The sequence below is a fragment of the Thamnophis sirtalis genome, unplaced genomic scaffold, assembly GCF_051295495.1.
Source record: "Thamnophis sirtalis isolate CommonGarterSnake01/CBP01778 unplaced genomic scaffold, rThaSir2_p1.2 scaffold_4, whole genome shotgun sequence".
Taxonomy (NCBI): Eukaryota; Metazoa; Chordata; class Lepidosauria; order Squamata; family Natricidae; genus Thamnophis; species Thamnophis sirtalis.
In genome coordinates, this window is record NW_028261384.1 from 132,435,133 (window position 1) to 132,461,113 (window position 25,981).

Below are 25,981 nucleotides of genomic sequence, written 5' to 3' on the forward strand. Positions count from 1 at the left end.
CCAGGGCTCCAGTTTCAAGATTTAGTCTCTTAGCCAATGGGAATTAATCAAAACGGCATCTAGCTATGTAATATAACCCTGGAGGGACACCAAAAGTTATATTTCTTTTTGTTGAAGCAATCCTTAGTGAGAATCGGAACACTGCTTTGGCTTTTCCCAGTTGTGCCCAGATGTAAGAAAGAGCCTTCCACCCCCAAAAAAATGAAATTTGCGATCTCCTACTTCCCTTTTGGGTTGCTGTAGCTCTAGAGAATTGGACTGTGAGAGTTTTAGAGCATAAAAAGTCACAAACTGCATCACTTAAACATGACGACTAGATACAATATTGAGAGACTGCTTTAGGTAAGGCAAGAATATCTGAATATAAACTTGTGGTTTCAAGGGGAACACGTAAATCTGGGAAGCTGGTTTGAGATTATAGTCAAACGTGAGGTTAGGAGAGGGTGCGAGGTGAGTCAGTCAGAGAGTGAAAATGCTCGCAATGTTTTCTGCAACAACATCTAAACTGCAGAGCTGTGGCCCCTTTAGAAGTTGGTGTTTCCCTGATGGATGAAGCCATTGGTGCTCCTTCCATTTGAAATATGATTGCAGTAAAAACCCCACCATCAAGTGCTGCTAAATTGTGGAAAAGATGGAACAGACAATGCACAAATCAACATTTCTCTGTAAGTTTTGCCTCTCATATTATTCCATCCCATCAGCGTTTTGGTAGCCTATAGTGTAACATCAGTTTCCCAGGAAGGAGGGAGCACATTTCAAGGAGGGAGGTGAGATAACAAACAGCACAATCCAGAGATGAAGAGAACAAGATTTGGGATAATCCCTCCCTAGAATCTCCAGGGCATATCCATTCGAGTGGTATAATAGTAAAGGTTTAATCTGGCAAGATTCTGTCTGTAGGGTCTAAGCCAGGGGTAGTAAACCTTTTTATACCTACCGCCCACTTTTGTATCTCTGTTAGTAGTAAAATTTTCTAACCGCCCACTGCTCCCACAGTAATGGTGATTTATAAAGTAGGGAAGTAACTTTATAAAATTTATAAAACAGAGTTACAGCAAACCCCTACCGCCCACCATGAAAGCTGGAACGCCCATTAGTGGGCGGTAGGGACCAGGTTGACTACCACTGGTCTAAGCAAATTAAAAAACTGAACTTTAGCTGGATTATTCTATATCTTTCTTGTGCTGGGCCCAACAAGCAGCCCCTTTCCAAAGAGGATAGAAAGGAAGGCTTTTTCTGGTGTTTCATTTATTGCAGTTTTGTGTTGCATTTTAAGCATTCAGTGTTGGTTTTGCGATGACTGTGCACTTTAAGATGGATATACGGGAGGTTGCATTAAATTCTAAATCTATATCATCCATCTCTATCTCCATCTCCATCTTTATCTGTATCTCTAGCATCGTCATCTCGCTATCAAATAAATTCATAGCTTGATCACCCGTTTCAATTTTTTTGCTGGATGTCACAGTTCCTGCTCTCCAGATTTTGATGTCCTTCAGACTGTTTCTAGCAGATGGATCCAGGCAATAAAACCAAAGTGAGTGTCTTCATCCTTGGGGGTATACCAAACACTGCCCGATTTCCATTTCTCTTCTTCATTATCTTCGCGGTCATCTACTTATTGACAGTGCTGGGGAACCTCCTCATTCTAGTCACCATTGTGGTTGAACCTCATCTTCATGGTCTCCCCATGTACTTTTTTCTCTGCAACCTCTCTCTTCTGGATACCTGCCTCTCCTCTGTCACTGTGCCCCAAATCCTGGTGAGTTTCATAGCACCTAGTTACAGAACCATCTCCTATGGATGTTGCGTCCTTCAACTCTATGCCTTTCACTTTCTGGCCAGCACTGAATGTTTCCTTTATACTGTCATGGCTTACGACCGCTATCTTGCTATCTGCCGTCCACTGAACTATACCACTTTGATGAACAGAAGAATCTCCTTGAGACTCGTAACCTGCACGTGGTTGACGGGTTCCTTTCATGCAGCCATACACACCAGTCTGACTTTCCGTCTGCCTTACTGCGGTCCTAACCAGGTTAACTATTTCTTTTGTGACATCCCCCCTGTGCTAAAGCTGGCCTGTGCCGATATAACTGTGAATCATGCCATGATAAGGATCAACATTGCCCTGGTGGGCACAGGTTGCTTTCTACTGATATGCATTTCCTACACCTACATAGCTTCTGCTATTTTGAAAATCCAAACGGTGGAAGGAAGACATCGGGCCTTCTCGACTTGCAGTGCCCATCTCACTGTAGTGCTACTATATTATAGCCCCTCCATTTTTATCTACATGCACCCGGCTTCAAGCCATGCCATTTATGGGATGCTGGCTGTGTTCTATGCCATCATCACCCCCATGATGAACCCATTCATATATACACTGAGGAATAAGGAAGTCAAAAGGGCCTTGAGAAAATTGATTGTTGGATGCCTGAGTTCTGAAAAAAGATAAGTTTGGGGTACTAAACTCAGAAATCCAAATCCTTTCTCCCTTTTGTGAACTTAGTTGATTTTTATGATTATTTTTTTATTAGTGATATACCCCAATAAATGTTTTGCTTGTGTGTTGCTATTCTACCTCTTTATCAATTTTTATTCTCTTTTGTTTAATTGTTCACTCTTCTTTTAAAAATGATTAATACACTTAAAAAAAATAGGATGGGCAACTGAATCGAGAAGTTAGAGAGGATAGGAATCAACTAGTGTTTTGTTCTGTCAAGATTTTACTGTGATGAGACAAGTTAAATCTGGAGTAACCAAAGGTCACTACTTTTGGTACTGTATTTCCAATTGGGGTGAGAGATATAGATAGATAGATAGATAGATAGATAGATAGATAGATAGATAGATAGATAGATAGATAGATAGATAGATAGATAGATAGATAGATAGATAGGCAGGCAGGCAGGCAGGCAGGCAGGCAGGCAGGCAGGCAGGCAGGCAGGCAGGCAGGCAGGCAGGCAGGCAGGCAGGCAGGCAGGCAGGCAGAGAGACAGACAGAAACAGAGAGACAGAGAGATGGGGGAATGGATGGATGGATGGGATAGATAGATAGATAGATAGATAGATAGATAGATAGATAGATAGATAGATGATAGATAGATAGATAGATAGATAGGCAGGCAGGCTGGCAGGCAGGCAGGCAGGCAGGCAGGCAGGCAGGCAGGCAGGCAGGCAGACAGATGATAGTCCCCCACCCAATTTTGGGCCTAGTAAGCCTCCCTGTAGCCTCCTGGGACCAAAAACGGGCCACCAGGGGTGGGGTTGTCATGCCACACTCCCCTGTGCTCCGATTTGGGCCTAGTAGTCCTTCTTGCAGCCTCCTGGGACCAAAATCGGGCTGTGGTGGGGAGAGCACCCCACCCCATGCTCCGATTTGGGCCTCGTAGGCCTCCCTGCAGTGTACCCATGCATTGGCATGCATCTCCTGAAATCGCCTCATCCCCCATACACACATGGCAGAGGCCCCCAAAATAACTTGCCGACAGGAGGCACACACAAATGCATGGTGGAGCTGAGCTGGGGCGATGGCTCGCACGCCCACAGAGAGGGCTCCTGTGGTATGTGTGCCATAGGTTCGCCCTCACGATCCTAGAATATTTCATACTTTTAGGGGAAGGGCGAGTGCTAAGTTTCTACAAAGATCTTAGGTGATATATTTGCTCCTATCTCCAGCAGTTCCTCACTAGCCAACCCAGTCCCTGGCATTTCATTAGCAGTACAGAAATCCACAAGGGGTATGAGTTCCACCTGGCGCGTGATGCTCATGAAGCAGGTAGGATGACCCCCAGTTGATACAACTGAAGGCTGAATGCACTTTTTTGGGGGGGGAATTCAATTCTGGACCATTCTCATCATACCGGTCAACTCTCTGTGTTTGGTTTGGTTTATTGGATTTATATGCCGCCCTTCTCCCAAGGACTCAGGGTGGCGTACAACATTAAAAAAAACACATATTACAAAAGTTAAAAAACATTAGATAGAATATCCAAAAAACAAACCCAATTAAGATTCACGATAACATTTTTAAAAAATTGATTAAAATTAACAATAATCAATCATTTGTTTTGTTTTGTTCAGGCCAGGTCGGCTTGCTAGAAAAATAAACTTTTTAGGACGTGTCGGAAGGACCGGAGGTTGGGGATTATACGAAGCTCCGGGGGCAGCTCATTCCAGAGGGAAGGCGCTCCCACAGAGAAGGTTCTCCCCCTCCAACACACACTCCGAGCCAAAGATAAGTTATGGCATTTAATTAACAGACAGACAGGTCCTTGGCAGCAAATCAGAACAGACAAGCATGGGCAGCAATCCAGCACAGATAAGCCCTGGCAGCAATCCAGCCTGCCAGGCTCACAATGATGTTCTCCGACATTAGTTCCTATGTTGACCTCTGCAAGAGGGGCGTGTGCACAAGCAGTCTTTTTATAGTCTGGAGAGGAGCCTAATGACCACCAGCTGAGTGCAATTACCTCCTGTACTTGCGCAACTGTTCCTGACGCCTATTAGCTCTTTGGTGCCGGACATCCAGGAACAACTCATTACTGGAGTCCGGAGCACTCTCCCTTGTCTCCTCCCCACTGGTCCAAGGCTCAGGCGCCTCCTGGTGACCAACCAGCCTCTCTGCGCCCTGCTCGGAGTCGGAACCCTGTCCAGGGTCCTCCACATCCTCCAGAGCCGACTCTTAGGACCCCTCACTGTCAGAGTCTGGTGGCAGCTCCAATGGCTCCTGCTGGGCCACAACATGAATGTATATTATAAATTAATGGAAATTCTTTGTTCTAATCTCCACTTTTTCTCCTTGGAGAAAGGTGATATTATAATACTTTAAAGACTCATTGTTATTTGATAGATAATTATGAAATCAAGAAAATAAGGATTGTTACAAATGAAAGAATATTAATAGTAATTTGAACACATAATACTCAATGACAGAGAAATATCCAATTATGGTTTAATGCAAAACCAGTGATGTTAATCTTAATTTTAAGAATTGAGGCACAAAAACTTGTAACCAAATGACATGCTTGATGAAATGGAGGAAAGTTGGGTTTTTTTCCTTCTCTTGCTTTGCTTTGTATGTGTTGTTTTGTTTAAAAAGAATAAAAATATATTTTAAAAAAAAGATGCAGTTGCCTAAAGTATAATGGTTTGAATGGGTTCTTGGGTCTACTTTGGTTTCTGCCAAGCAGAAACAGGTCAGGGCCCTGAAGTTTGTGGTACAAAGGTTGGGTTATTCTAAGTCAGTATTTCCTCCATCTTGGTGACTTTAAGATGTGTGGACTTCCTGCTGGCTGGGGAATTCTGGGAACTGAAGTCCACACATCCTTAAAGTCACTAAGGCTGAGAAAGATTGCTCTAAATCAGGGGTGTCAAACTAGTGGCCTGTGGGCCGGATGTGTCACACACAAACCATGCCCATCCCAGCTCTGCAAAGGCAAAAAAGTCACAATGTCAGCCCTTAGGCTGCCATTCCAGGTGTTGCTGGAACCGAGGTGGCACGGTGGTTAGGGTGCAATACTGCAGGCCACTTCAGCTGACTGTTATCTGCAGTTCAGCGGTTCTAATCTCACCGGCACAAGGTTGACTCAGCCTTCCATCCTTCCGAGGTGGGTGAAATGAGGACCCAGACTGTGGGGGTGATATGCTGACTCTGTAAACTGCTTAGAGAGGGCTGAAAGCCCTATGAAGCGGTATATAAATCTAACTGCTATTGCTATTGCTTTCACCTCCACTCTTCCTGAAGCGGCAGTGTGGCCCAACAACCGTCCAGGCTACCCTGTCCATCCTGGCTGCTTCCTCCTCTGCTCGTTCAGAGCATCAGCATGGCTCAGTGCTCCTCCCCCACTCCCTGAGCTGCAGCTGGTCAAGCGATGACGTCATCAGCCAGGAATGTTCCTTTGCCGGGAGCTGTTTTCCTAAGAGAAAAGCAGGAGGCTTGTTCAAGGCCACCTTCTGATTGGTCTGTGGGTCTTCCCTGGCTGGACTTCACTGGACTGGCTTGGACTGCTGTCACAAGGGTGAGGGGGAGAACTCTGGGTGGGGTTTGGCATGGCCGGGTGAAGGGTTGGGTGCGGCTGTTTTATATGGGTAGTTATGGGAGTGGTTATGCATATATATTTGGGTGTAAGTTTAACTGGGTTAGATCTGACTTGGCATGTATTCTTTGTATCATTTGTCATGTGCTGCTGGTTATCACAGGTTTCACTAAGAAAGAGATAAAGCGCTTAAAGCACCAAACTGCATCTCTGTTTGTGTCCGTGGTGAATGCTGGAATGTTGACACACAATACATCATGATACATCACATGACACAATCGAGTTTGACACCTAGATCTCACCTGCGGGGCCGCCCTGGAAACAGTGGAGGATTGGCCCACAGTGCCTCTATCAGTGAAAAAGGAGCTGGGGAGGGCTGCATGTGGCCCTCCTGAGCTCCATTTTCACTGGCAGAGAGTTGCAGGAGGCAGTCACAGCTGAAACGGAGCTCAGGAGCCCATTTTCATTGGCAGAAGGTTGCAGGAAGCAGTCACAGCTGAAACGGAGCTCAGGAGCCCATTTTCATTGGCAGAGGGTTGCAGGAGGCAATCACAGCTGAAACGGAGCTCAGGAGCCCATTTTCATTGGCAGAGGGTTGCAGGAGGCAGTCACAGCTGAAACAGAGCTCAGGAGCCCATTTTCATTGGCAGAAGGTTGCAGGAAGCAGTCACAGCTGAAACGGAGCTCAGGAGCCCATTTTCATTGGCAGAGGGTTGCAGGAGGCAATCACAGCTGAAATGGAGCTCAGGAGCCCATTTTCATTGGCAGAGGGTTGCAGGAAGCAGTCACAGCTGAAATGGAGCTCAGGAGCCCATTTTTACTGGCAGTGGGTTGCAGGAGGCAGTCATAGCCGAAACGGAGCTTGGGAGCCCATTTTCACTGTCAAAGCACTTGGGCCACCACAGGAACCCTGACATTAGTGAGGTCAAGTGAGGCCACACCCTCCCTGGCCATGCCCAACCTGTCCCCCACAAGGTCAAACACAACTCTGATGTGTCCCTCAATGAAATCAAGTTTGACACCCTTGCTCTAAATGATTAACAGAGCTGTAGGTGCTGTTAGTATCTCATCCTTGTTCAGGATTGCTTGTGGTAGCTACTTAGACCCAGCAAGGTTAGATAATAGGTTGGGTCACTACAACACACTACACACAGGGGCTTGTTCCTCTCACTTGTGATATAAGGCCTCAAGGGGAAGACTTTACTGAATTTGAAGAAGGGAAGCTCACTGTAACAGCATTGTCACAAAGGCACTAAGAGTTGTTAACCTAATCCTGTGTAGCTTCTTCTCTGCTAATATTGTGCTGCTAACCAGAGCATACAAAACACTTGCTAGACCAATCCTTGAATACAGTTCATCTGTCTGGAACCTGTATATCAAACATTAATACAATTGAGCGAGTCTAGAGATATTTCATGAGAAGAGTCCTCCACTCCTCTGTTCGCAACAGAAGACTTTATGCAACCAGACTTGAAATTTTGGGCTTAGACAACTTAGAACTACACCACCTTCAGTCTGACCTGAGTGTAGTATGTAAAATTATCTGCTACAATGTCCTACCTGTCAATGACTACTTCAGCTTCAACCACAACAACACACAAGCACACAATAGATACAAACTTAAGGTAAACCACACCAAGCTTGATTGCAGAAAATACGACTTCAGAAACAGAGTGGGCAATGCCTGGAATGCACTACCTGACTCAGTGGTTTATTCCCCAAACCCCCAAAACTTTAACCTTAGATTGTCTACTGTTGACTTCACCCCATTCCTAAGAAGTCTGTAAGGGGCATGCATAAGTGCACCGATGTGCCTACCGTCCCTGTCCAAACAACCCCATTTATTTGTATCGATTTCATGTATTGGTAATCTTGTATGTACTTATATATATTATCTTATACACGTTTGACAAAACAATTAAATAAAATAAAAACTGCAGCATGTCCATGACAGAAGGGAAGGTTCAGTGTTTTTCCCTTGGCAGCTTCAAGATGTGTGACTTTAACTCCTAGAATTGCCCAGCCAGCATCCCCACCCAGGAATTCTAGGAATTGAAGTCCCACACATCTTAAAAGTTGCTGAGTTTAAGAAACATGACTCTAACTAGACCCTGGAGAGCTTTGATTGTGGCAACATGGCTTAATTAGCCAACGGAGACTTCACAGACCTGAAAGCAATTAGTGTCGAAGGAGATGAAGACAGGCTGGGTAGAGTTAGGAGCTGGAGAATTGGTGTAAAATTTTAATGAGCTCCCCCGAGGATTCACAATTAAGACAGTAGTAGTTTGCTGAAGCAACTGGGAAATCAAAAGCGAAGTCGGCTGCTTGCATTAACTTTCATGCTTTTGGATATTGACAAGTAGAAATGTAATAGCCATCCTCTTGACACCTTAACTGTGAGCCTTCTGGAGTGATTGATCGATTGGTTCAATTTACATCCTTCCTTACTTAAACATCTCTTTTGGATTTAACTTTACAACAGCACCCCTGGTTTGAAGTCACATCCATGGTTGAGAGTGGATTTAAAAAATAATAATAATTCAAACACCATCTTCTATTAAACAGTGTGTGGTCTGGGTACATATATTCTATGCAAATATTTTATATAATACAATTACAGTTACAATTTACAGTCATATTTATTATCTATTCTTAACTTCATACTAATACTAATATATAAAAAGGTAAAGGTTCCCCTTGCACATATGTACTAGTCATTCCCGACTCTAGGGGGAGGTGCTCATCTCCGTTTCAAAGATGAACAGCCAGCGCTGTCCAAAGACATCTCTATGGTTATGTGGCTGGCATGACTAAATGCTGAAGGCGCATGAAATGCTGTTACCTTCCCACCAAAGGTGGCCCCTATTTTTCTACTTGCATTTTTACATGCTTTCGAACTGCTAGGTTGGCAGAAGCTGGGAAAAGTCATGGGAGATCACCCCGTTACGTGGCGCTAGGGATTCGAACCGCCGAACTGCCGACCTTTTTGACAGACAAGCTCAGTGTCTTAGCCACTGAGCCACTGACTCCCTACTTCTATTCTTAACTTAATGCTAATACTAATACATATCATACATAACACTATGACAATCCTCTTCTTAACTTATTCAACTTTATTAAAGCATTTTCTCTATTTTACTCTTCTGCTTTTTTCAACTTTTCATATTTATTCTCTCACCATGGGTAAAATACTCCCCGTATCAAAGAATAATCAGATTGTTCTTTCTCCTTAATTGCTAATGTTACTCTTATATTCATTCAACCCGGATTGTTGTTGGGGGCAATATGCTGACTCTGTAAACCGCTTAGAGAGGGCTGAAAGCCCTATGAAGCGGTGTATAAGTCTAACTGCTATTGCTATTGCTATTTCTGCACACATTTTAATATTTTCCTAATCACCTTCTCATCGATAGGGATAGCTTCATTTTTCCAATTTTGCGCAAATACAACCCTAGCTGCAATTATTAGATTGTAGATTGTAGATTGTAGAAGTTTATTTGTATGCCGCCCTTTTCCCTGGGGGGACTCAGGGCGGCTCACAACCCAAAGGGGAGGGGGAGACAAACTTTTAACATATAAGACAATACATAATTAAAAACACAACATTCATACCATTCGGGCGGGTTACAATCTTAGCCCCAGGCCTGATGGGATAGCCAGATTCTGAGGGCTGTGCGGAAGGTCTGGAGGGTGGTGAGGGTATGAATCTCCACGGGGAGATCGTTCCATAGGGTCGGAGCTACCACCGAGAAGGCTCTCCTCCGCGTAGTTGCCAGTCGGCATTGATAATAATTCATGTCGGCATTACATGAATTATTAAGCGTATATTTTCTTTACTGTAAGTTTCGGGTAAAATCCCCAACAAAAGTAATTCAGATTTTCAAATTAATATGTGTTGTACCATCCCCTCCAACATGTACATATTTTTATCCAATATTTTTTGGCTTTTATGCATGTCCACCACATATGATAATAACAACCCTGGTGGCTGGTGGCATTTCCAACATTTCACTGATTTATCTTTAAGCATCTTTGCAAACCTTGTTGGTGGAAAATCCCACCTGTAAAACATCTTGTACAAATTCTCTTCATATGCAGTCAATTCAATAATGGGTTGCAGGCGGTATGCCCTGGTATGCGTGTACCGGTGCCTGCTGGGAGCACCGGGTACTGTTCTGATACGGTGCTCAGCAGGGCCCATCAGCCCAACTGAGCTCCTTACCTGTATTTGAGCTCTTTGGCGCTTCCATGCACAGAGCGTACGGTGTCTGCGCAATGCTCTGCTAAGCAGCTGGAGCATTGCGGAGGCATTGTGAAGGCGTTGAGGAGGTAAGGATGCATGTGTGCGCTGCGCGTGTGCAAGTGGGGGCCACCGGGCCCCATTGCACTGTACCGTTTTCAACAGGATCCAGAACCCACCACTGAGTTGACTGCATGGTTGAGGGTGGATTTGAACATGGGTCTCTCTGGATCAATGATGGTGAATCTATTGCGGAGGCATTGTGGAGGCGTTGCGGAGGTAAGGACGCATGTGTGCACTGCACGTATGCATGTGGGGGATGTCGGGCAAACCACAGGTGGCACGCAGAGTCATTACTGAGGACATACAAGGTGTTGCCCTGTCAGCTCCAGCATGCATGCATGCTCTGGCCAGCTGATTTTGGCCTTGATTTTTGGCCATTGTTTGCCCTCCGGAGGCTTCAGGACAGCCAAATGTGCAAACTGGAAGTTGGAAAATAGGCCATTTCTGGCCTCCGGAAGGCCTCCGGGTGGGGTAGGGAGGTCTTTTTCGCCTTCCCCAGGCCCCTAGAAAACCTCTGGAGCTGGGAAGGGCAAAAACAGGTCCACCATGCCATCAAATGCCCAAAGTTTGTGGAGGGTGAGGAGGTCATGCATGCATGTATGGGGGGAGGTTGCATAGAATTATGGGTGTAGGCACACGTGCACCAGTGGTGGGTTGCAGGTGATACGCCCCGGTACAAGTGTACAGTGCCTCCCGGGAGCACCGGGTACCGTTCCGGTACAGTGCTTCGGAGGGCCCAGCCATCTGCCCAATCTCCTTACCTGTATTTGAGCTCTTCGGCACTTCCACGTATGCACGCAGAGCGTATGGCACCCACGCAATGCTCCGCCGAGCATCTGGAGCATCCCGGAGGTGTCACAGAGTGTCGCAGGAAGTAAGGATGCATGCGCATGCTGCGCACATGTGCACACGTGCTGCACCATTTATTTAGTGGACGCTGGGCCTCGTTGCACCGTTCTGGTTGCACTGGGATCCGGAACCCACCACTGGCCTGCGCACAATCACCCTATGGCTCCCCCTGCTTTTGGCACGTGACGGCAAAAAGGTTAGCCATCACTGCTCTAGGTCCACTGAAACATCCTCTCTGGAGGAATGTATGATCTCCCCTGCCCCCTTGAAATGACGAGTTTTGCTTCCATTTGGAAGCTGGATGATTGTCAGTCAGAGGTGGTGTAGGGCAGGGGTGTCAGTTTTATTTCACTGAGGGCTGCATCAGGGCTGTGTTTGACCTTGTGGGGGGCAAAGGGTGTGTGTGACCAACATCACTCATGATGTCGGGGTCCCTGTGGTGGTCCGAGCACTCTGCAAGTCAAAATGGACCCCCGAGCTCAGTTTTCGGCTGGGACAACCTCCTGCAATCCTCTGCGAGTGAAAACGGAGCTTGGGAATTCCACCTGTGGCTCTGCAAGCTCCGTTTTTGGCTGTGATAGCATCCTGCAACCCTCTGCCAGTGAAAACGGAGCTTGGGAATGCCACCTGTGGCTCTGCAAAGTCCGTTTTTTGCTGTGATGGCCTCCTGCAACCCTCTGCCAGTGAAAACAGATCTTGGGAATGCCACCTGTGGCTCTTGCAAAGTCCGTTTTTGGCTGTGATGGCTTCCTGCAACCCTCTGCCAGTGAAAAGGGAGCTCAGGAGGGCTGCAGAGGCACCATGGGCTGGTCCTTTGCTGTCTCCAGAGTGGTCTGAGGGCCACATCTAAGCAGCCTATGGGCCACATCCAGCCCCTGGGCCTTGAGTTTGATATTCTTGGTGTAGGGGATCCTTCATTAAGTCCCTAACTTTTCAATGGTCTTCAAGAGCAGCCCATGGAGAGTGCCTTGTGGTAGATCAGCCAGGAAGTGATTAAGGCGAGAGTGGCTGTGAGCAATCAGCCCCCAAGATGAATCCTACTTCAGCTACAGCTGTCACCTGTTCCAGATGTATCCCTCTGCTGCCATCTACTGGTCCCTGTCATGTTCAATGTGCTCAAAGGCACACATTTGTCTCGTGCAGCTTCTCAGTTATCGGTTTTATGACAAGGTAGCAAAGGAGGTAGCAAGATTTTGCTTAAGAGAAAGGAATCAGGCAGTCTTGGAATCCAATGACGTGTCTCAAAGGTGCGTTTTTTTCAAGAGGCAACTGAACTTTCTTGTTTTTCTTTTGAAGACGTTTTGCTTCTCATCCAAGAAGCTTCTTCAGCTCTGACTGGGTGGTGGGGAATGGAAGGATTTACCATATTTTTCAGGGTAGAAGACACACCTTTTTCCCTCAAAAAAGAGGCTGAAATCCAATGAAATCTGGCTGCATCTTATACACTGAATACAGCATTTTTTGCCTCCCGAAACCCCGCCCCCTTCACCAAAATGGCCTTGCAGGGAATGGATAGCCTCTAGGAAGCTTTTAGAGAGCTCCTGGGGGCAAGGGAGGGCAGAAATGAGCCAAAAATTGACCTTTTCCCACCCTCAGCCCCCAGGAGCACTCTATAAGCTTCCTAAAGACTATCCATGCCCCTTTTTCTTTATGAAAACAGGCCATTTTTTGCTTGTTTTTGCACCCTCCCCAGGAGCACTCTTCAAGGCTCCTAAAGGCTATCCATAACTTTTCTTGGGGAAAAAAACGGGCCATTTTTGGGAGGTTTGCAGAGTGCAAAAAGTTTTTTTTTATTTGCCTCTTCAAAACCTTGGTGCGTCTTATACTTCAAAAAATACGGTATATTCTTTGCAGAGAGCTGGTCATTTGCATCTTTTTTTAAAGAGTTGTTGAGGCTACTCGGAGGTTTATCTTTGTCCTCGGGATCACCTGAGTCATTGAGAAGCTGGATCTGTGGTTTCTGCAGGATGTTTTCTGCCTTGTGTCCCTTCACTGTTGACCACAAGGGCAGGATGTTGAATCTGTGCTGTCTGCCTCTCAAAATGAATTGAAACTGAAACTCACTTCAATAAGATCAATAATAATAAAAAAGAATTAAGTTAGATACTATTATTGTTTTGATTATTAGGGGAAAAATGCTATGATACAGGATATAGTCAAATAAAGGAGGGATAAGAATAACAATGCATATATAGATATGGGTATAACATAAGGAAACTGGATGTAAACTTTAAACAGTGATTTGGAAAGGAGGAGTAGAAAACTTTGTTATTAAATATTATGAATGTTTAGCTAGAACAGGACATAAGGATTTAGTGTTAGTGGAGGATTTTAGAAGTAGTAATTGAAAGGCCAGTATGTTGTTATGTATTAAACTTTGGTATATTTTATGATGGACGTTTAAACAATTATAGTCAAATGAAAATGGAGATATAATGATGGTGACATGTATAAATATTTGAGTTAAAATACTTAAGTTAATATGAACTATGCTTGTTGACTGTGGAAGAGATGCATGAAAGTTTTTTTGTTTTTTTTTGGTAACCAACTGATACACTTTCTATAGCATGTAAAGAAGGATGATGTGTTTGTTTTAAATTAAAAATTAAAAAAAATATTAAAAAATAGATCATTGGGATCCCTCCTCTTTCTCTTTCTCTCCCCCCCACCTTGTAAATAAAATAATATCTTCCCATAGATGTCATATAACCACATCCTTTGTTATAGCATAGCCCAGGGATCCAAAATCAGAAAGCAACGAGAAATGGTGCTTGTCCAGTTTCCCATTTTTGATGCCAGTTGTAGTCAAAGCAAGAAAGTTCAGGCATGGATTCCTGGCTATTTTTCTTCTGTTTTCATTTCAACTGTAAGTTTATCATCTTGAAAAAATAGGAGAGGAGGAGGAGAAGGAAGAAGTGGAGGAGGATGATGATGATGATGAGGAGGAGGAGGAGGAGGAGGAGGAGGAGGAGTAAAAGAAGGAGGAATAGAAAAGGATGAGGTAGAATGAGAAGAAGGAAGAGAAAGACAAACAGAAGGAGAAGGAAGAGAAGGAGGAGGACAAAAGGAAGGCAGAGGAGAAGAAGAAGGAAGAGGGAGGCAGTTTTGAATATTATTTATACCATAAATTGGCCATTCAGATGTTATTGTAAAAGTTGGACAGACACAGGAATGCTGATTAAGACTGTTTTTTTTTTAAATCAGAAATTTTAAAGTCAACTATTAATTAATAAAAACATCAGTGATTGTCTTTATGGATGGATAGAAGAAAGGTTAGAAAAAAAGGGGGAAAGGAGGAAAAGAAGGAAAGGAATAGAAAGGGAGAAGGAAGGAAGGAAGGAAGGAAGGAAGGAAGGAAGGAAGGAAGGAAGGAAGGAAGGAAGGAAGGAAGGTGTATAATCAGATCTGTTGCAAATAACAAGTCTTCCAGCATTTGGGAATATCGTGTTCATTTGCTTGCTGTATATATTAGACAGAATATAATGTAATGTAATGTAATGTAATGTAATGTAATGTAATGTAATGTAATGGAATGGAATGGAATGGAATGGAATGGAATAGAATAGAATAGAATAGAATAGAATAGAATAGAATAGAATAGAATATGGAATGGAATGGAATTCTTTATTGGCCAAGTGTGATTGGACACACAAGGAATTTGTCTTCGTTGCATATTCTCTCAGTGTACATAAGAAGAATAAAAATACATTCATCAAGAATAAAAGATACAACACTTAGTTACTAGGTTACTAATAAGCTATCAAATCATACTAGGAAACAAATAAAAACAATATTTTTGTTTTTGCAAAACAGGCCATTTTTTGCTCATTTTTGCCCATCCCCATCCGCCAAGAGCACTCTAAAAGCCTCCTAAAGGCTATTCATGCCTTTGAAAAAATGGGCCCGTTTTTGCGAAAAATGGGCCATTTTTGGGAGGTCTGCAGAGTGCAAAACCTTTTTTTAAAAAAATTGCCTCTTCAAAACCTTGTTGCATCTTATACTCCGGTATGTCTTATACTCCGAAAAATATGGTATCTGAAATTGTCTCCCATGTCCAAAATCACACAGACATTATGGGCTCTTTTCCTGCAATGCTGTTTACTTGCACTATTAGTCAAAGATAGAACTTACTCATTATTATTTTTTAATATATGTTTTATTAATACACATAAAAATCTCCATATCTATCTGAACGGCATGTTGTCTGGGTACAATTCATTTCGAGTAGAGCTGCAATAATCATCGCAGATCACTGCAGAGGGGCACTGCACCCAAGAAATTAAAAGGGGTTTGTTCCTGGGGAGGAAAGTTATGACAAATCTAGACTGCATACTAAAAAGCAGAGAGATCACCCTGACAACAAAAGTGTGTAGAGTCACTGATAATTTACTGTCTTTAAAAAAAAAAAATCATTTATCACCGTTCTCATTGGTGGTTGAAATATTGGCATAGATTCTATGTGGATTGTTCATATTAGAAAACAACACAACTATTCTAGCTTGTTTGCTGAAGCCTGTGAGTTAAGACAAAGCTTTTTACGTTCTGGATTTGTGGTAGGCTCCTCCTTTGATGTAGGTGAGTCAAAGCAGAGCGGAGCAGATCTTCGATCCCCAGAAGGTCTGAGCATGAAACACCCAGAAGATTGTGGCTGGGTTCTCGTTTCCCTGTGTTTTCTGGTGACAGAATTGCCCTGCCTGTTGCAGAGAAAGGAAGAAGGATGGGAGATCTGGGGAGCAGGATCATTGCCTTTCTGTTGGCCATCTCTACAGGTCAGTGGTGGGATTCAGCCAGTTCGTACCTATCTGGGAGAACCCCTGAGTCCCTCCCTCCCTCCCTCCCTCTTTCCATCATTTCTCCTAACATTTCCATTCCCTTTCAGTTGTATCAGGTCAAACTACTGTCACCCAGGAGCACCCATTTCTAATTGTTAAGGAAGGAGACTCCATTCGGCTGAAATGCTCCTATCAGAGAATGGAATACAGTATTCAGTAGTACAAGCAATATCTAGAAGGCCTGCCAGAACTCATGAACTTACTGATTATATCGAAGACTAAAGCAGAGGATAATTTTGAAAAGTCTCTGGACACAGTTAAGAAGAACACCTCTTTGTATCTGAAGGACACCCAACTTAAGGATTCAGCTGTCTATTTCTGTGCAGTGAAGCACAGTGGTAGAAAGTCACTTCCTGGCCATCACCAAAGGTAGAGGACAACTGAGGAGAACTAGAGCATCCTACTGGTGTCCCTCTGAAAGGAACATCAGAAGAACCTCTTGAGCCACAGCTTCACAATCAAACATCTGCTTATTTTTCACCTTATAAGTTTCCCCCCTAGTTGGCCCACATGTTTGTTGCTGTTAGTTGCAAAGTTGTGTTCGACCCATCAAAACAATGTTCCTCCAGGCCTTCCTGCCCTCTACCATCCCCTGGAGTCCATCTAAGCTCACACCTACTGCTTCACTGACTCCATCCAGCCGCCTCATTCTCTGTCGTCCCCTTCTCCTCTTGCCCTCCATCGTTCCCAGCATGAGGCTCTTCTCCAGGGAGTCCTTCCTTCTCATTAGGTGGCCAAAGTTTTTGAGTTTCCTCTTCAGGATCTGGCCTTCTAAACATGTGGTCCACATGTTAGTCATCTGCAAATTGCAGTAGAAAGCCCAAGACAAGGGAAAAGATCCAAAGTTCCATGAAATCTGAATGATCCCCATGTGTTTCTCTTCCAGGTGTCCAATGCCAGCACCATGTGGATCAGAATCCCATAGAAGTCACCAAAGAAGGAGATGATTCCACCATCACCTGTCACTTCAACTCCAGCGGTGTCTATGGTGTGCACTGGTACAGGCAACAAGGTGAAGAAGGACCTGTGCATCTCCTAATGGCTACATCACTGAATTGGAAGGAAGAGGACAACTTCAGAGCTTCTTTCAACAAGCAGAAGAAGGAGAGTCATTTCAGCATCGCAAAAGTGCAGATGAAAGATGCTGCTGTCTATTTCTGTGGGATACATGATCACAGCCATGCAGAGGCACCTGCTGCTCGTACAAAAACCCTCAAAGAACAGGCAATTTTGTGCTGGGGGAATTTGAGTGAAGAGTTGGACTTGCAGATCCAGAGCAAGCCATGTGTGTGTACTCCCTGCATTAGTGTCAGTCATAAAGTGAAAAAGAAACATCCATGGTGTGGCAAGGGGGAGGGAAAAGTGACATATGCAAGATGAGCATTTCCACCATTGGCAAAGCTGAAATAGCCACATTCTCATTCACCAAACTAAAACATTGTCCCCACTACAAATAGTGGGGAAACATGTCATTCATTGATGGGACTGGTACTTTCTAATTATGTTCTTTATCATTTGAAATATCTTCCATTCGGTCAGGTCATTGCCGTTTCTTCACATTGCTTGGCAGTTTTCTGATGAGAATCCAGAGGTTTATAAATCTTGCAAAGAACTCAACACAATAATCTTACAGTAGGGTTATTGAAAATCAGATGACTTTATCTAAAGTTCTAACAGAACTTCCATGGCTTCTTAATTCCCCATTCCCCATGTCAGAGTTAATAATAATTGAAGAATTATTGAGAATAATGGGCTCTGCATGTCCCATCTTAGGAATGGCTTAATATTTCACTAGAAATCCATTGTGGAATTGATTTAAACCACCGCCCGCCTAAACATCCTGGACATTAGACTTTGAGGATTTCATGAACTGTAGGGAAAATTTTATAGTATTCTTCCTCAAACAACAATTCACGGATGCTGAGTTTGAGAGAAATGGAACCATGGAGTAGGTTTCCATTTCCTAAAACGTTGTCTTCTTCTTCATTTGGACTCCTTTTGATTTCAACATGAATTACATTCACTTTGTTCTAGTGTTAAGAAAAATTAGCTGCCAGTTAAACTTATGTCCTGCAAATTTCCTTGTGGTCTCATTTGGCAGTTCCAATGGTAGTTATTATTTGGTGGTGGCAAATCAGACCAGACAAAGTTATTTGGTAGAATAGAATAGAATAGAATAGGATAGGATAGGATAGGATAGGATTAGACAGAACAGAACAGAGTGTTGCAGAACAGAACAGAACAGAATAGAACAACAGCCACTTTCTGCAACAATCATATTCTTGGTAGCTTTTTCAATGTAAATTATGACTAGGTGTAGTTTTCTCACTAGATGGCACACATTTCGCTTTCATTCCTAATAGTGGGAGGTTCCAGGCAAAGGTGTTTCTTCCTTCCTACTGGCTTGGTTAACCACAAGGCCTTTCTCAAAAATCATTTGATGGAGGAAACAAACAGCAGCCTTGAAAAGAGAAAAAAAATGACCCTGTTTGAAAAAGAAGAAGCTGAATTGTTTCCTTCCCTGTTTCTCCTGGACTGGGAGACACCAGCCGAAGCATGGATACCTTTCGAATGTTCTCAAGAAATTGGAAAGCTCAGTGGAGGAGACTTCTCATTGCTTCATTCATTCTGTGTAAGTGAAAAGGTCCCAAGAATTGGGATGAGGTTTCTATTCAAGCTTCATTTTGTACAGCTCAGGGAAGCATAGATAATGTTTCCACCTCCTATTCTCCTAACAATAACAATCTTAGGAGTTGGGTTGGGCTGAGAAAAGGGACTGCAGCAAAGTGTCCCACTCAGTTTTCAGGCTAAAGAACCTACTTTGTTTTGGATTCTAGTCTTGTTCCTTAGCCACTTGACCAAACTGTCTCTCTTGGAAAGAAGATGAGAGCTGTTCCTAGTCCTAGCCTCAATCCTAGCAAAGCAAAGAATAAGGGAGATCTTGGTGTTCTCTGAGCTTGGTGGCTTTCTTCCCAAAGAAATCATCCCTTTCTTTTCTTCTCAGTCTGCAGCTTGGATGCTCAAGTGATCCAAACACCTGCAAAGCTGGAAGTTCAAGAAGGAGAGACTTTCACTCTGAAGTGCAACTATTCCGTCCAATATCAGCCCTATTTTTGGTACCATCAGGTGCCTGGAGAGCCTCCGTCTCTCATCCTATCAATAACTTCTCAAGGAAGTGACAATAGTAAAGGCTTTGTGCCAAAGTATTTGGAGAATGGGAAAGAAAGCCATCTGCATCGCCCTACAGCTCAGCTTCAGGATTCTGGAAGCTACTTCTGTGCTGTAGAAGACACAGTGATACAGGAAGGAGACACCTCCCAACCCAAACCTCAGTTCTTCTAAAGTTTCATAGTCTATAAGGTTGCTTGGGTTGTCAGTCTTAGGTTCTTTCAAAAGGTTATAATCAATATACAATATATACACACACATATATACACTAAGGCTGCTGCTGCTCTTTCTTCTTCTTCCTCCTCCTCCTCCTCCTCCTCCTCTTCTTCTTCTTCTTCTTCTTCTTCTTCTTCTTCTTCTTCTTCTTTTTCTTCTTCTTCTTCTTTGTTTTATTCTTCTTCTTCCTTCTATCATGTCCTTCTGCTCCTTTCTCCTGGGAGATGGATCAGTGTTATTCCTTCCTTCCTTCCATCCATCTTTCCTTCCTTCTTCCTTCCTCCTTCTTTCCTCCCTCCCTCCGTTCCTTTCATCTTCCAACATTTGAAGTGGCTCCCATTGGGTCAAGTGACTGGTGTTGGAGGGGTTTTTTTTGAGACAGAGTCCAGAATTTATCACTCTTGCAAAGAGTTAACACAATTATCTTACTGTTGGAGTCAATGAAAGTCAGATGATGTTATCTAAAGTTCTATCAAAACTTGTTCTGTTGATTCTCATTCAAGATAGGTTGGTCTACAGCTTCTTAATTCCTGACAATCCATGTCAGAGCTAATATTAGTTAAATTCCTGAGAATAATGGGGTCTGCAGGTCCTCTATTAGGAATGGCTTAATATTTCGCTAGAAATCCAATCTGGAATTGATTTAAATGATCTGCCCTTCCTAAACAACCTGGACATTACACTTTGAGGATTTCATGAACTGTAGGGAAAATGTTACAGTATTCTTCCTCAAACAACAATTCATGGATGCTGAGTTTGAGAGAAATGGCATCATGAAGTAGGTTTTCATTTTCTAAAATGTTGTCTTCCTCTTCATTTGGACTCTTTTTGATTTCAACATGAATTACATTCACTTAGCTCTAGTGTTAAACAAAATTAGCTGCCAGTTAAACATATGTCCTGCAAATTTTGATATGTTCTCATGCATTTTGGGCATATCATTTGGTGGTGGCAAAGCAGATCAAACAAAGTTATTTGGTAAAATAGAATAGAATAGGATAGGATAGGACAGAACAGAAGAGAGCAACAGCCACTTTCTGCAACAATCATGTTCTTGGTAGCTTTTTCAATGTAAATTATGACTGTGTAGTTTTCCCACTAGATGGCACTCATTTCGCTTTCATTCCTAATAGTGGGAGGTTCCAGGCAAAGGTGTTTCTTCCTTCCTCCTGGCTTAGTTAACCACAAGGCCTTTCTCAAAAATCATTTGATGGAGAAACCAAACAGCAGCCTTGAAAAAAATGGAAGCGAATCACTTTGAGAAAGGAGAAGCTGCATTCTTGCCTTCCCTATTTCTCCTTGACCGGCAGGACCCCAATCAAAGCACAGATACCTTTAGAATGTTCTCAAGAACTTGGAAAACTCAATGGAGGAGACTTCTCATTGGATTGTTTCTTCTGTGTAAGTGAAAATGTTCCAAGAATGATGATGAGTTTTCTACTCGAGCTTTATTTTGTACAATTTAGAAAATCATAGATAATGTTTTCACCTCCTATTTTCTTTCTAACAACAATCCTGTGTTGGGCTGCGGAAAGGGACTGAAGCAAAGTGCCCCAGTCAGATTTCATATCAAAGGGCTAGATCCTACCATCCTTTTGCTTCTAAACTTGCTCCTTAGCGACTTGATCAAACTGTCTCCCTTGGAAAGAAGATGAGAGCTGTTCCAAGTCCTAGCCCTATTACTGGCAAATCAAAGAATAAGGGAGACCTTGGTGCTCTCTGAGCTTGGTGTCTTTGTTCCCAAGGAAATAATCCTTTTCTTTTCTTCTCAGTCTGCAGGTTGGAAGCCCAAGTGATCCAAACACCTGCAAAGCTGGAAGTCCAAGAAGGGGAGACTTTCACTCTGAAGTGCAACTATTCCGCCCAGTATCGGCCCTATTTTTGGTACCATCAGGTGCCTGGAGAGCCTCTGTCTCTCATCCTATCTATAACATCTCAAGGAAGTGACAATAGTAAAGGCTTTGTGCCAAAGTATTTGGAGAATGGGAAAGAAAGCCATCTGCATCGCCCTACAGCTCAGCTTCAGGATTCTGGAAGCTACTTCTGTGCTGTAGAAGACACAGTGATACAGGAAGGAGACACCTCCCAACCCAAACCTCAGTTCTTCTAAAGTTTCATAGTCTATAAGGTTGCTTGGGTTGTCAGTCTTAGATCCTTTCAAAAGGTTATAATCAATATACAGTATATACGTATACATATATACACTAAGGCTACTGCTGCTGATTCTTCTTCTTCTTCTTCTTCCTCCTCCTCCTCTTCCTCTTCCTCCTCCTCCTCCTCCTCCTCCTCCTCCTCCTCCTCCTCCTCCTCTTCTTCTTCTTCTTCTTCTTCTTCTTCTTCTTCTTCTTCTTCTTCTTCTTCTTCCTCCTCCTCCTCTTCTTCCTCCTGCTCCTTCCTCCTGGGAGATGGAGCAGTTCTATTCCTTCCTTCCTTCCTTCCTTCCTTCCTTCCTTCCTTCCTTCCTTCCTTCCTTCCTTCCTTCCTTTGTTCCTTTCTATCCATCCCTTCCTTCCTCCTTCCTTCCATCATCCTTCCTTTGTTCCTTCCTATCCATCCCTCCCTTCCTTCCTCCTTCCCTCCCTCCCTCCCTTCCTTCCTTTCATCTTCCAACGTTTGAAGTGGCTTTGATTGGGTCAGGTGACTGCTGTTTCTTTACATTTTTTATAAATTATTATTTTTTTAGTCCAGGGTTTATAACTCTTGCAAAGAGTTAACACAATTATCGTAAGTTGGAGTCAATGAAAATCAGATGATGTTATCTAAAGTTCTATCAAAACTTGTTCTGTTGATTCTCATTCAAGATAGGTTGGTCTACAGCTTCTTAATTCCTGACAATCCATGTCAGAGCTAATATTAGTTAAATTCCTGAGAATAATGGGGTCTGCATGTCCTCTATTAGGAATGGCTTAATATTTCACTACAAATCCAATGTGGAATTGGTTTAAATGATCTGCCCTTCCTAAATAGCAATAGCAATAGCAGTTAGACTTATATACCGCTTCATAGGGCTTTAAGCCCTCTCTATGCGGTTTACAGAGTCAGCATATTGCCCCCAACAATCCGGGTCCTCATTTTACCCACCTCGGAAGGATGGAAGGCTGAGTCAACCCTGAGCCAGTGAGATTTGAACCGCCGAACTGCCGAACTAGCAGTCAGCTGCAGTAGCCTGAGGTACTGCACTCTAACCACTGCGCCACCTCGGCTCTAAACACCCTGGACATTAGACTTTGAGGATTTAATGAACTGTAGGGAAAATTTTATAGTATTCTTCCTCAAACAACAATTCATGGATGCTGAGTTTGAGAAAAATGGAACCATGGAGTAGGTTTTCATTTCCTAAAATGTTGTCTTCATCTTCATTTGGACTCTTTTTCATTTCAACATGAATTGCATTGACTTTACTCTAATGTTAAACAAAATTAGCTGCCAGTTAGACTTATGTCCTGCAAATTTCCTTGTGGTCTCATTTGGCAGTTCCTATGGTAGTTATTATTTGTTGGTGGCAAATCAGACCAGACAAAGTTATTTGGTAGAATAGAATAGGATAGGATAGGATAGGATAGGATAGGATAGGATAGGATAGGATTAGACAGAACAGAGTGTTGCAGAACAGAACAGAATAGAACAACAGCCACTTTCTGCAACAATCATGTTCCTGGTAGCTTTTTCAATGTAAATTATGACTAGGTGTAGTTTTCTCACTAGATGGCACATATTTCGCTTTTATTCCTAATAGTGGGAGGTTCCAGGCGGAGGTGTTTCTTCCTTCTTACTGGCTTGGTTAACCACAAGGCCTTTCTCCAAAATCATTTGATGGAGGAAGCAAACAGCAGCCTTGAAAAGAGAAAAAAAAAGACCCTGTTTGAAAAAGAAGAAGCTGCATTGTTTCCTTCCCTGTTTCTCCTGGACTGGGAGACACCAGCCGAAGCATGGATACCTTTCGAATGTTCTCAAGAACTTGGACAGCTCAGTGGAGGAGACTTCTCATTGCTTCATTCATTCTGTGTAAGTGAAAATGTCCCAAGAATTGAGATGAAGTTTGTATTCGAGCTTCATTTTGTACAGCTCAGGGAAGCATAGATAATGTTTCCACCTCCTATTCTCCTACTAATAACAATCCTAGGAGTTGGGTTGGGCTGAGAAAAGGGACTGCAGCAAAGTGTCCCACTCAGTTTTCATGCTGAAGAAGGACTAGAACTTACCTTGTTTTGGTCTCTAGTCTTGTTCCTTAGCCACTTGACTAAACTGTCTCCCTTGGAAAGAAGATTGGAGCTGTTCCTAGTCCTAGCCTGAATCCTAGCAAAGCAAAGAATAAGGGGGACCTTAGTGTTCTCTGAGCTTGGTGGCTTTCTTCCCAAGGAAATCATCCTTTTCTTTTCTTCTCAGTCTGCAGCTTGGATGCTCAAGTGATCCAAACACCTGCACAGCTGGAAGTCCAAGAAGGAGAGACTTTCATTCTGAAGTGCAACTATTCCATCCTGTATCAGACCTATTTTTGGTACCATCAGGTGCCTGGAGAGCCTCCGTCTCTCATTCTATCAATAACTTCTCAAGGAAGTGACAATAGTAAAGGCTTTGTGCCAAAGTATTTGGAGAATGGGAAAGAAAGCCATCTGCATCGCCCTACAGCTCAGCTTCAGGATTCTGGAAGCTACTTCTGTGCTGTAGAAGACACAGTGATACAGGAAGGAGACACCTCCCAACCCAAACCTCAGTACTTCTAAAGTTTCATAGTCTATAAGATTGCTTGTGTTGTCAGTCTTAGGTTCTTTCAAAAGGTTATAATCAATATACAGTATATACACACACATATATACACTAAGGCTGCTGCTGCTCTTTCTTCTTCTTCTTCTTCTTCTTCTTCTTCTTCTTCTTCTTCTTCTTCTTCTTCCTTCTATCATGTCCTTCTGCTCCTTTCTCCTGGGAGATGGAGCAGTGTTATTCCTTCCTTCCTTCCTTCCTTCCTTCCTTCCTTCCTTCCTTCCTTCCTTCCTTCCTTCCTTCTTTTGTTCCTTCCTATCCATCCCTTTTTTCCTCCTTCCTTCCTCCTTTCTTCTTCGTCCCTCCTTCCTTTCTTCTTATCCTTCCCTCCCTTCTTCCATCTTTCCTTCCTTCTTCCTTCCTCCTTCTTTCCTCCCTCCCTCCCTGCGTTCCTTTCATCTTCCAACATTTGAAGTGGCTCCCATTGGGTCAAGTGACTGCTGTTGGAGGGGGGTTTTTTTGAGACAGAATCCAGAATTTATCACTCTTGCAAAGAGTTAACACAATTATCTTACAGTTGGAGTCAATGAAAATCAGATGATGTTATGTAAAGTTCTACCAGAACTTGTTTTGTTCATTCCCATTCAAGATAGCTTGGTCTACAGCTTCCTAATTCCCCACTATCCATGTCAGAGCTAATACTAATTGAGCAATTACTGAGAATAATGGGCTCTGGATGTCCTCTATTAGGAATGGCTTAATATTTCACTAGAAATCCAATCTGGAATTGATTTAAATGATCTTCCCTTCCTAAACAACCTGGACATTAGACTTTGAGGATTTCATGAACTGTAGGGAAAATGTTACAATATTCTTCCTCAAACAACAATTCACGGATGCTGAGTTTGAGAGAAATGGCATCATGGAGTAGGTTTTCATTTCCTAAAATGTTGTCTTCCTCTTCCTTTGGACTCTTTTTGATTTCAACATGAATTACATTCACTTAGCTCTAGTGTTAAACAAAATTAGCTGCCAGTTAAACATATGTCCTGCAAATTTTGATATGTTCTCATGCATTTTGGGCATATCATTTGGTGGTGGCAAAGCAGATCAATCAAAGTTATTTGGTAAAATAGAATAGAATAGGATAGGATAGGACAGAACAGAAGAGAGCAACAGCCACTTTCTGCAACAATCATGTTCTTGGTAGCTTTTTCAATGTAAATTATGACTGTGTAGTTTTCCCACTAGATGGCACTCATTTCGCTTTCATTCCTAATAGTGGGAGGTTCCAGGCAAAGGTGTTTCTTCCTTCCTCCTGGCTTAGTTAACCACAAGGCCTTTCTCAAAAATCATTTGATGGAGAAACCAAACAGCAGCCTTGAAAAAAATGAAAGTGAATCACTTTGAGAAAGGAGAAGCTGCATTCTTGCCTTCCCTATTTCTCCTTGACGGGCAGGACCCCAATCAAAGCACAGATACCTTTAGAATGTTCTCAAGAACTTGGAAAACTCAGTGGAGGAGACTTCTCATTGGATTGTTTCTTCTGTGTAAGTGAAAATGTTCCAAGAATGATGATGAGTTTTCTACTCGAGCTTTATTTTGTACAATTTAGAAAATCATAGATAATGTTTTCACCTCCTATTTTCCTTCTAACAACAATCCTGTGTTGGGCTGCAGAAAGGGACTGAAGCAAAGTGCCCCCGTCAGATTTCATATCAAAGGGCTAGATCCTACCATCCTTTTGCTTCTAATCTTGCTCCTTAGCGACTTGATCAAACTGTCTCCCTTGGAAAGAAGATGAGAGCTGTTCCAAGTCCTAGCCCTATTACTGGCAAAGCAAAGAATAAGGGAGACCTTGGTGCTCTCTG

General features: G+C 43.1%; 1 protein-coding gene across 1 annotated transcript; it reads left to right on the forward strand.

Moving 5' to 3' along the window:
* Positions 1 to 1,388: 1,388 nt before the first annotated feature.
* On the forward strand, positions 1,389 to 2,472 carry LOC148046686 (olfactory receptor 10G7-like). Its single transcript, XM_087712092.1, has one exon. The coding sequence runs from the start codon at positions 1,514 to 1,516 to the stop codon at positions 2,456 to 2,458; it is 945 nt and encodes a 314-aa protein (XP_087568218.1). The 5' UTR covers positions 1,389 to 1,513; the 3' UTR covers positions 2,459 to 2,472.
* Positions 2,473 to 25,981: the final 23,509 nt, after the last annotated feature.